The sequence below is a fragment of the Lepidochelys kempii genome, chromosome 3 (assembly GCF_965140285.1).
Source record: "Lepidochelys kempii isolate rLepKem1 chromosome 3, rLepKem1.hap1, whole genome shotgun sequence".
NCBI classification, from domain to species: domain Eukaryota; kingdom Metazoa; phylum Chordata; order Testudines; family Cheloniidae; genus Lepidochelys; species Lepidochelys kempii.
In genome coordinates this window covers 99036680-99050377 of record NC_136382.1, presented here as the reverse complement: position 1 = coordinate 99050377, position 13698 = coordinate 99036680, and the positions used below count along the sequence as shown (strand labels likewise).

General features: G+C 37.9%; 1 protein-coding gene across 8 annotated transcripts in view; it reads left to right on the top strand.

Moving 5' to 3' along the window:
• The window catches only part of PTPRK (protein tyrosine phosphatase receptor type K), a 584612-nt gene that overhangs the window by 189087 nt on the left and 381827 nt on the right, over window positions 1-13698 (top strand). For all 8 annotated transcript variants that reach the window (XM_073337267.2, XM_073337266.2, XM_073337264.2 and 5 more), the window contains one exon: window positions 9332-9603. In XM_073337267.2, the coding sequence (XP_073193368.1) occupies window positions 9332-9603 (272 nt within the window). The remainder of the gene's footprint in view (window positions 1-9331; window positions 9604-13698) is intronic.

Genomic DNA, 13698 nt, shown 5'->3' with positions numbered 1-13698 from the left:
TTCATCGCCCAGTTTATTGGTCAGCAATGTTAACTGGTCATGTTAAATGTGCCATTTTTTTTTATTAAAAGCAGTAATGACCTAAAATCTATTGACTTGGTAGTGCTAAGATACTCTTAGTTTAACTTTCAAAGTAAGGTGTGTACAACTGTGCATAGGAACACCGTATGCAATTACAAATAGATTATTTGCCCCTGCACAGGGCCAGCTAGGTATCTTATTGGACCTGGGGACATGCAAATGCCTGACTTATTCAGGTGCACTAATCTGCAAGTGCAGTTGAATGTACATAACTTCAAAAATCTCATAATTTGTGTGTAAACAGTATATGGGAGGCAGGGTGGATTTGATTTAAATCAAATTGTGCATTTTTGCTGGTTGTTATAATCTTAATATGTATTCTTCATGTAGGTTTCATTTTTAGAAGGTACACACTATACATTTTTAAACAGTGATGTATTTTGAAAACTTTTCAGATTAGTTTTACAGATATATCAGAAAATGAATGATTGTTTAGTTATTTCATTTTCCAAAGGTAATTGAAGCAGATATTTATGAAGTCATTGGGAGGTGAACTATCTCCAATTCAAGAGGTTAATCATTAATATTTGGAGGATTTTCTTGCCATGTTGTATTAGGAGGAGAACATCACCAGACAGACATTTAAATTGTTTTATTTAACTAAAACAACAATGTTTAGTATTCTGGATTTTTTTCTTCAGCAGCAAACATACAATATATTAACAAAACAAGCATATCATAGAATACCAGGGTTGGAAGGGACCTCAGGAGGTCATCTAGTCCGACCCCCTGCTCAAAGCAGGACCAATCCCCCCAATTTTTGCCCCAGATCCCAAATGGCCCCCTCAAGGATTGAACTCACAACCCTGGGTTTAGCAGGTCAATGCTCAAACCACTGAGCTATCCCTCCCCCCCAAATATGTAATATATATAAATATATAACCCCCATATGTCCCTCGCTTCTCACATTTATCTCTAGACTTCTTCTCCTTGTCCAGATCTATTCCGCACCCAACAATCTTCTATTCATTGAACTTTTTGAAACTTTGCACTTTTAGAGAGAGGTAAGGGATTGATTCTGTGTACACAAATTTGCAGCGGAACAATAGAGTTGAGGTCTGTTATTTCTCACCTCTATATATTATTTATTTATTTTCAAACATTTTTGCTGTTAACAAGCATGTTACCTCTGGAGACCCAAATCCAGTTTGAGAACTGCAAAACTAAGCATTTCTGATGGTGTCTTCTAAACTGAGCACTGAGTCCCACTGGGTAGATAGAAAGATTAACCTAACTAATCTATACAGAAGCCTTTGGAACCCCTAATCCATGAACAATTGAAACTCATTTACAAAACTTTTCTTAAACATTACTTTAACATTTCTTCAACATTTCTCATACTATAGAATTAGAGTTTATAATCCCTATTCCATGATGAGATACCTTTGAGCTATAATGTATCCTAATTAAAATAATGTTTAGATAGGTTTTTTTTCTCAAAAAGCATTTTATCAAAAAAATCCAATTTCAATTAAAAAAAAATCTGATCTAAAAAAAAATCATAGGTTTTTACCCATCCTGGGAGGAGGTGAGTGGGGAGTGAATTGTTTATTACCTACTCAGCAAAGTCCACTTCTTAGATATATGATAAAAGAATGAAATGATGTGTTAATAGTTAGTTTAAAATATTTTTTTTAAAAACTGCTACAGTTATCTTCTTTTCTAACACAATTACAATTAGTTGCACTTCATAACTGCTGAAGCTTGTGAAATGTATATTTCTGCATAGGTGTAACGTGCCCTGATTCTGCAAGCATGTATATGTGCATTTTACACGCTTGGGTAGTCTTATTGACTTCTTGTGTGTGTTTTGTTGTCTTCACTGAGGGCTGCCCATGTGGGTTAAGTTTAGGGTTGCCACCTTTCTAATTGCTGGTAACTGGACCCCTGAGGCCCTGCCCCTGCTCTGCCTCTTCTCCCCCCCAAAACCCTCCCCAGGCCTTCCCCCCCCCCCCCTCACTCACTCCTCTTTTCCATTCCATCTCTTCCCCCAAGCTGGTTTCCCTCTGCTTCGGGGCTGATACGGGAGCTGATGCAGCATGACAAGGAGTCTGCCTGCAGGTAGAAGGCAACCCTGGCTGAGCAGGGGCTGGTGCAGGTTAATTACCCAGCACCTTTCCTGACCCTGGGGTAGCCACTCTTTTGGTGTCCGGTCAGTACTTCTGTCTGGACATTGCCAGGTCCTCTTTTTGACTGGACTTTCCAGTTGAAAACTGGGCATTTGGCAACCCTAGTAAAGTTAAGCACATACATGAGTGCTTGCAGGATTGGGGTCCTACAGTTCATCTGCATCTGCCAATAGCGTGATCCTGCGCCAGCCAATCATGTTCCAAGTTGGTGAATTAATGATTTCTTTACAACCACATAGGATGCATTTTAATAGACTTGTAATTATAAACCTTTTGTGTAGGACAGCTAATATCTGTTGGCATTGTACAAAAATAGTAGTCTCCATATAGAATAAATTATTGGAATGTGGATCTATGTTGCATATTGTTTTTTAAACGTTGCAACCCATTGCCTTAAAAATTAACTTAGGGTAATATCTACTGTTTAAGTTTAACCTTGTCTTCTTAAGGCAGTGTGTTTTTTGGTTTTTTTTTATATTCAAACCAGGAATCAATGCCAATGTAAACGCAATATAATTTGTCACCTTTGCAATATAAGAATATTTAAAACCGATATCATCAGCAACATTTTTCAAAGATATAAATTTGATGAGGCGTTTACATTGGCATTGATTCCTGACTTGAATTTCAGTTTCCTTGGAGCAATTTAGGAAGTGGCGGTTGGAAGGTTCTGCATTCTCATGGGATAAAGTCTGTTAAAAAAGGGGGGAAATAAGTAGTTTGCAAAATGTTGAACAGATGTTTTGGCTTTGTGACAAATGGTTACAAGTGCTGTCTGGAGCATTTCATGTTGTGCTGGAGGACAAACATATGTAGATAAATGCAAATTTGGTTTTAAGTACTGTTGAATGCTGAAAAATGAAGCTAAGAAGAGTACTATACAATATCTATATGCAGAAAGATTGTATGACTTTGGAATTTCCAAAGACTAACGGAGGGCTTCTTAATACTGAAGAGGACAAACAGTTAATATATTTTGGGTTTTTTATAGGGCTCTTGATTAATCGCAGTTAACTCATGCGATTAAGTAAAAAAAATAAATCATGATTAAAAAAATTAATTATGATTAATCACACTGTTAAACAATAGAACACCAATTGAAATGTATTAAATATTTTGGATGTTTTTCTACATTTTCAAATATATTGCATTTTGTGTAATTGAAATCAAAATGTATATTATTTTTGATCATCATTTTTACAGTGCAAATATTTGTAAACAAAAGAAATAGTATTTTTCATTTTACCTCATACAAGTACTGTAGTGCAATCTCTTTATCATGAAAGTGCAACTTACAAATGTAGATTTTTTTTTTTGTTAGATAACAGCACTCAAAGACCAAACAATGTAAAACTTCAGAGCCTACAGGTCCACTCAGTCCTACTTCTTGTTCAGCCAATCACTAAGACAAACAAGTTTGTTTACATTTATGGAGATACTGCTGCCCTCTTCTTCTTTACAATGTCACCAGAAAGTGAGAACAGGCATTGGCGTGGCACTTCTATAGCCAGCATTGCAAGGTATTTATGTGCCAGATATGCTGAACATTCGTATGCCCCTTCATGCTTCTGCCAACATTCCAGAGGACGTGCTTCCATGCTGATGATGCTCGTTAAAAAAATAGTGTTAATTAAATTTGTGACTGAACTCCTTCAGAGAGAGAATTGTATGTCCCTGGTTCCGTTTTACTCCCATTCTGCGATATTTTTCATGTTATAGCAGTCTTGGATGATGACACAGCACATGTTGTTCATTTCAAGAACACTTTCACTGCAGATTTGACAAAACGCAAGGTACCAGTGTGAGATTTATAAGGCTAGCTATAGTACTCGACCCAAGGTTTAAGAATCTGAAGTGCCTTCCAAAATCTGAGAGGGACGAGGTGTGGAGCATGCTTTCAGAAGTCTTAAAAGAGCAACACTGATGCGGAAACTACAGAACCAGAACCACCAAAGAAGAAAATCAACTCTCTGCTGGTGGCTACTGACTCAGATAATGAAAATGAACATGTCTGTCCGCACTGCTTTGGATCGTTATTTAGCAGAACCCGTCATCAGCATGGATTCATGTCCCCTGGAATGTTGGTTGAAGCATGAGGGGACATATGAATCTTTAGAGCATCTGTCATGTAAATATCTTACGATGCCGGCTAGAACAGTGCTATGAGAACGCTTAGTCTCACTTTCAGTTGACATAAACGACGGGCAGCATTATCTCCTGCAAATGTAACCAAACTTGTTTGTCTAAGTGATTGGCTGAACAAGACGTAGGACTGAGTGGACTTGCAGGCTCTAAAATTTTACATTGGTTTATTTTTGAATGCAGTCTTTTTTTTTTTAAAACATAATTCTACATTTGTAAGTTCAACTTTCATCATAAAGAGATTGCACTACAGTACCCTCTTTTGTTTTTTACAGTGCAAATACTTGTAGTCAAAAATAAATATAGTGAGCAATGTACACTTTTTATTCTGTGTTGTAATTGAAATCAATATATTTGAAAATGTAGAAAACATCCAAAAATATTTAAATAAATGATATTCTATTATTGTTTAACAGTGCAATTAATCACATGATTAATCACGGTTAATTCTTTAATCGCTTGACAGCCCTTATTTTTTATTACAAGTACTATAACTACTTGTACCAAAGATGAGTTATGTATGACTTGGTTTGATACTTTTGCTTTTCAGTTCTTTTACCTTTTTGCTGAATAGGCAGCAAACTACAGTTCTCTCCTAAGCTCAGTTTGTTCCACTGGGTGTGTAAGTAAAGTCAGAAAGGGTTTGATCTGCTCCTATGCGGTAGCTATCAGAATGCTTAATAAAACCTCCATTCTCCTGGAAAAACGGTGATGGTTTGCCCATCATTTAAAAGTATTTGTAAAGTAAATGTAATTACGGAAGGCATTTTGTTAAAGGCAAGTTCAACCCCTATAGTTGGCTGAAGGAGTCTTTGTGCTAGTGTTGTAGAACAGAATCTTAATGTATTTTTTGGTTTCTTTCTTCTAATCCTAAATTAGCAAAAGAAATGGTAGTGCACACATTACAGGCCAAATGAGTAGTAGTAACCACCAAAGCTGTGACAATAAGTTATGTCAAACTGCACTAACCAGAAACCACCAAATGATTTCAACAGTATCTCTGAGCTAAAAGGTAGGTTCCAAATAGTTTTTTGAAGTTTACTCTAGAGACAACAGGCATAACAGCTGAATGCCAGTGAGTCCATTATAGTAACAATGCTAGGAACCATCAATGCACAATTGTCTATCAATTTTAAACCATAATTGTTGGAGAGTTATAATAATAATGAACTTAAATATCCTAGTACCTTTCATTTCATTTTTAAAAATGAGCAGTAACAGTGAAGGAGCTGGCAATTAGCCAATGAAATCTTGCCAAGTTGCCCGTAAAGAGATCATAATGGCGGGTTCTACATGGGTAATCAAATATAAACTGGGCACTGAAGCTGTATCAAGTATACAACTTTTTTTAAAAAGGGTTTTTATTCCTAGATCAATTAACAAAATAATAATTAAAAAACATGAGTAACATAGCTTTGTAAAAACTAATTTATTTGAGTCTGTAAAACATTTGCTTTCTATTTTGTTAGCGAATAATTGTGCAGTGCGGAATTGCTATGCAAGTCAGTGGAAAGTTTTATCAAATGAGTCAAATGCTGATTTTACTATCCCATTTACACACAAACATTTTTATTTCCTGTCATGGATATAGGGGGAAGGGTAGCAACCTTTATGTATGCAGTAGCAAAAAATCCCTCTTTGGCAGCTTTACTGGATTGTCTTACCTCGTAAAGGGTTAAGCAGTTCAAATAACCAAGGTGGCACCTGACCAGAAGGACCAATGAGAAAAAATGATAATTTCAAATCTTGGGGGGAAGGATTTGTTTTTGTTGTTCCCTCTCTGGACGGAGGGAGAAGCCAAGCAGGTGCAATATCTCATGAAAATATACCTGTAAATAATCCATCTGAAACCACAGAAACTGAGAGTAGGGCAAGGAAACGCATTAGGTTATCTTTCGTTTTGGCTTGTGAATTTTCCTGTGCTACAGAGGTATTTTTAATCCTGTTTTTGTAACTGTGAAGCTGAGCCCAGAGGGGAATCCTCTGTGTTGAAATTTTTTTTTTTACCTTCCATCCTGATTTTGTAGGTGTGATTCTTTTTTTTTTCTTTATAAATAAAGTTCTTCTTTTAAGAACCTGATTGATTTCAGTGTCCTGAAGACAAAGGGTCTGGTCTGTGCTCACATTGCCAAGGCAACTGGTTGGTAGTTTATGCTCAAGCCTCCCCAGGAAAGAGGGTAAAGGGGCTTGGGATGTTTTGTGGGGATAGGGATTCCAAGTGACCCTTCCCTGAATTTTTGTGTAAATCGCTTGGTGGTGGCAGTAATACCGTCCAAGGACAAGGAAAGGAATTTGTGCCTTGGGGAATTTTTAACCTAACTTGGTAGAATATAAGGTTAAGGGGGTCTTTCGTGTGGGTCCCCACATCTATACCCCAGAGTTCAGAGTGTGTGTGGGGGAAACCCTGACATGGTAGTAGCGGTAGGATCATTTTGAACCAGAAGCACAGACCTCAGGATTTTAAAAGGACACATTTTTCCTTTTGGATGCTTGAAAACCAGGGAGGGATACTTTTTTTAATTTTTTTTTTCCAGGTGAGAGCAGCTGGAGTTATTTTTTTTGCCAGAAGGCAAAGTAGTTAAGCTGCAACAAGAAAATTCACAAGCCAAAACAAAAGATCACTTAACGTATTTCCTTGCACTATTAACAGTTTCTGTGGTTTCAGATGGATTATTTCAGGTATGTTTTCAGGCAATATTGTACTGGCTTGGCTTCTCCCTCCCTCCGGAGAGGGAACAACACAGAACAAAAACAAATCCTTCCCCTCCCGGATTTGAAAGTATCTTCTTTTCTCATTGGTCCATCTGGTCAGGTGCCACCTAGGTTATTTGAATTGCTTAACCATTTACAGGTAGGGCAATCCAGTACAGCTGCCAAGGAAGGATTTTATGCTACTGCATACATAAAGATTACTACCCTTCCCCCTATATTCATGACATTTCCACTGATCAATAACTTATCAACAATTTATTGTTCCTGTAGCTCATGTGCATTTTCAAAAACCTCCACACAATGCCTCCTGGCGTATAGTGTAATTTATTTTACTTACATCATACACCTGGCTGCTCCAAAGAGCGCTTTTGCTTACTAAAAATTGTCACAGTTGCTCCACTAATTACTAACAATAGGCTTGATTTTGCAGCCCTTACTGTTTGCAAGAATTTAGTCACACAAGGAATGTGGCTCTGGGGCTCTTAGTGTGAATAAATGCTCACAAATGTGAGTAACGGTTGCACGATCTAGCTCAATATAAGGCCATCTTTCAGTGTCATTGCTCTATAGGAACACGTGTAGGAAAATTAAGGCATTTTATGTGGTTTAACAATATTTCATATTTATTCATAGGGGTAAAGAGTCCAAAATGCATTTTAGTACAAACATTAAACCTTCAACCCTGACAAAAATCAGCCCTGGAGAGAGCATTTTCTGTCCTCACAAAGCAACTTAAATATTTTTGGGATGATGGCATGTATATTGTACTCTGAAAAGATGCACCGCCTCACTGTCTCTGTTTGTATGTAGAGTCCTGTCTGCTTACTTTATTGACATGTTTTGCTACTTTTAATACCAGTTATTGTTAGCTTTTCTGAGCCAATAGGGCCAGGAGAGACTGAGGTGGTGTCTCTCTCTCTTGAGAATCATCAGAATAATTCGAGTTGCAATTGAGGGCCAAGTTCTGGTTGCATTGTGGCTTTGGAACCCCATTGTGTCACACAGGTGTAATGGAGAGTGTAATTTGGACTGCAAAACCTTTTTTCTGGTAATGTATGTGATCCCAGGTTGAGATGCTGAGGTATTAATTACAAAAAACATATTTATACTTGTAAATTGAGCAAATTTTGACCTGGCAGTCCAGAGATGATATAAACTTAGAACCCCACAGTGCCATTTTTAGTTTCTTTAGAGCAGAATGGGACCTTAAAATAACTGAGATCTGTAAAGCCTTTCATCCCAAAGGATCACAAAGTACTTCAGAAACCATTATACAAACTGAATGTATGGTTCACTTAACTCTCCACTGAAACACAGCCATCTCTGGCATGAAATGTAGCAGTTCTTAAACAGGCAAAAAGAGTGCTACCCAAAAGTATAAGATAGGAAATAGAAAAAAGATTCCTGTATCCATTTGAAACTGCTGGGAAAATTCAGCAAGGCAGAATGGCCCAGATCCGTTAAAACTGGGCCTTAAACGCTTAAATCCCTTTGTCTTCCAAATCCCAGATTTAGGATGGAATATGGGATATTTTCATGTGGGGTTCTCTCAGTATCTCTTGTTGAAGCCATTCCTCTTTGTGTTAATAATTACTCATTGGACAAGAGATAGTGAGAATGACTCTGTAGCCCAGTGGTTAGGGAACTTACCTGAGGGGTGGGAAAGCCTGGTTCAAATCCCTTCTCTTCATGAGGCAGAGGCAGGAATTTGACGTGGGGTCTCCAACATCCGAGATGAGTACCATTAACTACTGGGCTAAAGGTTATAAGGGTGACCATCCGCCCACCTTAGTTGTTTTGTGTGGAGTTAAGAATGTGTTGCTGCCATTATTGCAAGAACTAGCTTAGGTGCCTAAGGTGCCTGACTCCAGGAAAGTGTTCCCAGCTGTGGATTGCAGGCACAGATAGATGCCACCCTATAACCCGGATTTAGGCACCTGATGCTGTTAGATGGGTGGGCCTAGCTTACATAGCACCCCTGCCAAGTGTGCTGCCTTTAGTGGATCGCATTCCCAAGTGCCTCTCTTTTCCCATGTTTGTACAGACTGCCTAAGTGGCTAAGTCAGCGGATTCCCCTGGGTGGCTAGCAGCCTAAATTCCTTTGGATCTGTTGCTACTCCTGTAGTCTCAATATTTTGTTTGCATTGTATTTTAAATATATTTGAACATTAGTGCCTGCCAGCCAATGTATCTTCTTTCCCTCTTTTTTAGAGTGAGCTGTTTTGAATCCTTGCATTTATCTATCTTCAACTCTTTGTCTCTTCCAGGATCATGCATGATAGTGGATTCCTCAGACCATGATCCTGGAGAAAAGGCTCGACTTCAACTTCCTACGATGAAGGAAAATGACACTCACTGCATTGATTTCAGTTACCTTTTATATAGCAAGAGTGGAGCGAACCCTGGAACCTTGAACATCTTAGTTAGGGTGAACAAGGGACCTCTTGCTAATCCCATTTGGAATGTGACAGGCTCTACTGGCAAGGACTGGCTTCGAGCTGAGCTGGCTGTCAGCACCTTCTGGCCAAATGAATATCAGGTAAGCCTGCAATACATCCTCCTGTTATTGCCATGGTGTTAAATGCTGCCAACATGTGGGGTTGTGGCATCCATGAGACCTGATGTATTTAAAGAGCTTTTCCATACAGTTTTAAGTGTTGTTCTCCCATTCAGTACAACACTTCTTTTGGGGTAAGGTTTTTCCCATGAAATTTAAATTCACAAGGAATCTGTTTTGTATGATGTCCAAAACCGTACATTAAAAGCACTCTATTAAACTTGGAAATCCAGTACTCAGAAGTTAGGTCTCCTGTGCATTCTTAACCCACTTCCCCCTTGTGCATAGGCTTTAAGATACAGTCTTTAATGACATGATCACAAACAATTTTTTCCCCCGTTGGAAGCCTGCCTCGTTCAATTCACAGGATAGATGGTGCTTGCTTAATGGGTAGCTGTTCAATATTTGGTTTTCTCCTTATTTTTCAGTGTGGTCCCATGCCTTTTTTAGTATACGCTATTCAAACTCTGCTTTGAAGACAGAATTGTTACTTGTGTCATGGGCTTTACTGTGGCTCTCATCACTACATCATCTAAGCGTGTCCCAAACACTAATGCATTTATTTTCACAACACCCCTGTGTGTTTGGTTTGTGATTTGATTGGCATTGCTTAGCAACTCTGTGGCAAAGGCAGGAATAGAATCCAGTTCTCCAGAATAGCTTTCAGTTGCAAATTTACAAGTAGGAAGGGGACATTGTCAAAACTGTTAGGCTTAACCTTGAAAGTTGTTTCACCTTGTTGGTGTTAAAATAACTAGAAATGGGCTCTGTTGGATTAGTTTGAGAGACGGCTGCCCTTCTGGTCCCTTGAAGCTGCTGCTTCAGGCTATTCGGGGATATGGTGTGAAGAACAAAACTGATGTACACAAGAATACAGCCATGCAGTAAGGAGGAATTGCGTTAACTAGTTACATCTGCTAAGAAGCGTCAAACAATCCGTGTCAGAGCTCTGCGCAATACTCTAATGGACTGATCCGAAGCCTATTCAAGTCAATGGGAGTTTTCTATGGATTTTAACAAGATCTGTCTCAGACCCCAAAGGAGCTGTTCTGATTCATTGCATTCAGTATCTATATGAAGTGTGGTGTGTTCACCATTTTCTAAATATCAATTTTAGAATTTTGTATTGCCGCCCATTACCATAGTACCTGAGTGTCTTCTGTGTAAAACCTGTAGCAATAAACAAGTCCCTAGTGGATTCTGTGGCGTTTCTGGCACTTCACCCATTTCAGGGTTAAAACTGTGCTAGGAACAGGATTTTTGTTGATATTATTTTTTTAAAGATTTTATCAACTCCTCCCACCACTTATTTTTTGATTGGTAGAGGTCTAGAGGTAGTGGTGTAGGAATTATGAGCATTGTGTGTGGAAAGACTTTTTCAAAGAGGAAGGTATTGCAGTATTTCCTAAATACGGTCAGACTAGTTTCACCTCGATAGATATTTAAACAATATATGAGTGTTCCATTATGCTTTATCTCATCAGATGCCAGTCACAGCCATGAGTTTCTCTTTTATTGGTTTGTTTTTTAATACTGCTGTTTTACTTACCCTCTTTTTTTTTAAAGTTTAAAGGTATTTATACCACAAAATATGTTGAAATAACACGAGATTATTAACGCCATGAAAGCAAAGTTCAGATAGTTTGAGTTGTTTGTGGGGGGCAGGAGGTGTTTTTCTAAGAGTCTTTACATTATTTAAAAGTAGGGATGATTTATTGGTAATTTTTATAGCAGTGATCAAGTTTTTGTATACCGGTGTAGTCAGGCTTGGCAATGAGATTCGTGGTTGGGAGTTTATACAGGTACCATAGACATTCTTCATTTATGTTATAGCCTTCATATAATCTCTGTAAAATCCTGCACTGAGAAGGTCCCTCCCACTCCCAGCTCCCCAGTGTAATGTTAAAATAATGTAAAATACATTGTTGTTCAATTTTCTTATTTTTAATTTAAAAATAAGAAGTAGGTCTGGGTGCATATTTTTGTAGGCCTGCTGTGATCTGTACATAAACTGCACCTGGCCTGTAACTGCTGCTCTCCTGCTGTTCTCTGGTTCAGTCAGTTGGAACCAGTCTAGCTTTTTCCATTCTTAGTAGGAAATTATATAATGTATCACTCTGTGTTTTTTTGTTTTTGAATAGAATTCATTTTTTTCTGTCCTTCTGTAAGAGCTTTCTTTGAGGTCCTGAGGTTAACAGGGCTCTTTCAAGAATACAGAGTTATTTACAGTGTTAGCTTTTATTTTGAGCTGTACTACAGAGCACAGTATGAATGCCTCTTCTGTTCAGTTGCATTCTATGCAACAATGCTGCAGTTCACTAGCTCCACAGGTTGCCTGTCCACCCCTTGTGAGTTCAGTAAGCAGTACAGGAAGAACCTACACATGTTTAAAACAAGATTGAAGGCAAACCATTTGTTTTGAGAATTGCATTGTCATAAACTAAACCTGGCTTAGTACAGATGCCCAAGCAAAGTCACTTTCTGTTAAAGATTATAAACTGGAAAATGTATATAATATGTGCAGTTTTAATCCAAGCAAACCTGCATATCTGATTTTTTTTTTTTAATTTATTTCCATTTACTTCAAAAGGTCAAGTAGAAGTCAACGGTAGGTATCAAAAGTGATGTGTATCAGTTGTTTAGATACCCAGACACATGAATAAATAAAATACATTAGCCATCTCTTAATGACACATACTATGTTTAAAACAAACTCAAGGGGTGAACTGGAGAATTACAGGCCAGTAAGGCTTGCATACCTGGGAAATTGATTGAAACAATAATTAATGGTAGAATAATAAAAGACCTGGAAATCCTGATAATATGGCCTGTTCAGCACAGTTTCTGCAAAAGGAAATTTTTCACTAATATATTAAAATATTTTGAGCATATTTAGTATTGGATAAAGAGAAACTGATTGTGACATAGTTGATTTAGATTTTCAAACAGCCTTTGACAAGGTCCTTCACAAAAGGCTACTAAATAAAGGAAGTAGTCATGAGGTAAGAGGCAAAATATTGTTTTGAATCAAAAATTGGTATAAAGTGGTGTTCTTTGTTAATGAAACCAAATCCAAGGAATGGAGCAAGTTTGTATTTTATATAGTGTAAAGACGGTGTTGTAAGTGGACTGAGAAAGGAGTTTCCTTCCACTCCTTAGTGTATTGTTAAAAATCTCATCACTTACTTTCAATTGTTTAGCTGTGCTCTGTTGACCATGATGTGACTGTTCCAAAACTGGCAAAGAAGAAATGCTTAAGTTCTGCAAAAGCTTTGTCAGAAATTAGTGTCCTCCATTGCAGTCATATAGCAGAATGTATCGTTCTCTGGCAAACCCCAACATTCCAAGTGCTGAACTATATTAAAGCTATAGGGCACATAAGGTGAGTGAATATGTTGCTGATAAAAAGCAAGATAAGAGGGCTCTACTCCTGCTCTTTTGACACTCCTGTGCCACGTGCATGCGAGCAAGTGGTAGTTTAGAAAAAAGTAGATGTATTTTTGTAAGAACTGTTGCACTCTCTCCAAAGCATAATTGCCATTGGCTAACTACTCTCTGGGAAATGAAAGGGAGGCTGGCTGATCTGGCTGTGTTCCTGTGGGTGCTTTCAAGCAGGAGTGCCAGTAATAATTGTAGGTTTTATACTCTAGGACATTCCTTAAGTTATGTAATGATATGATTTATCTCTTTTGCTACTGGCAAGATACCTTCATTTTTCTAAAAAGAAAAGGAGTACTTGTGGCACCTTACAGACTAACAAATTTATTTGAGCATAAGCTTTCATGAGCTACAGCTCACTTCATTGGATGCATTCAGTGGGAAAACAAACAAACCATTTTTCTGTTTAACATGGGGATGAACTCTCTAGGAGAATTGTTTGGTTAGAGAATCCTTTGGGATTGAAGGCCCATATTTGAATTCAGTACTCATTAGTTTTTGTTTACCTTTGTTACTGTTGTAATGGAAAAAGGCCACCCTTGACTTGTCTAAAATCTATTTTAGGGAAAGGAATTTCTGAGGTTGTATTGTTTAACTCACTCTGGAGTTTTGTCTTTCATTTTCCGTATGGGTTACTGT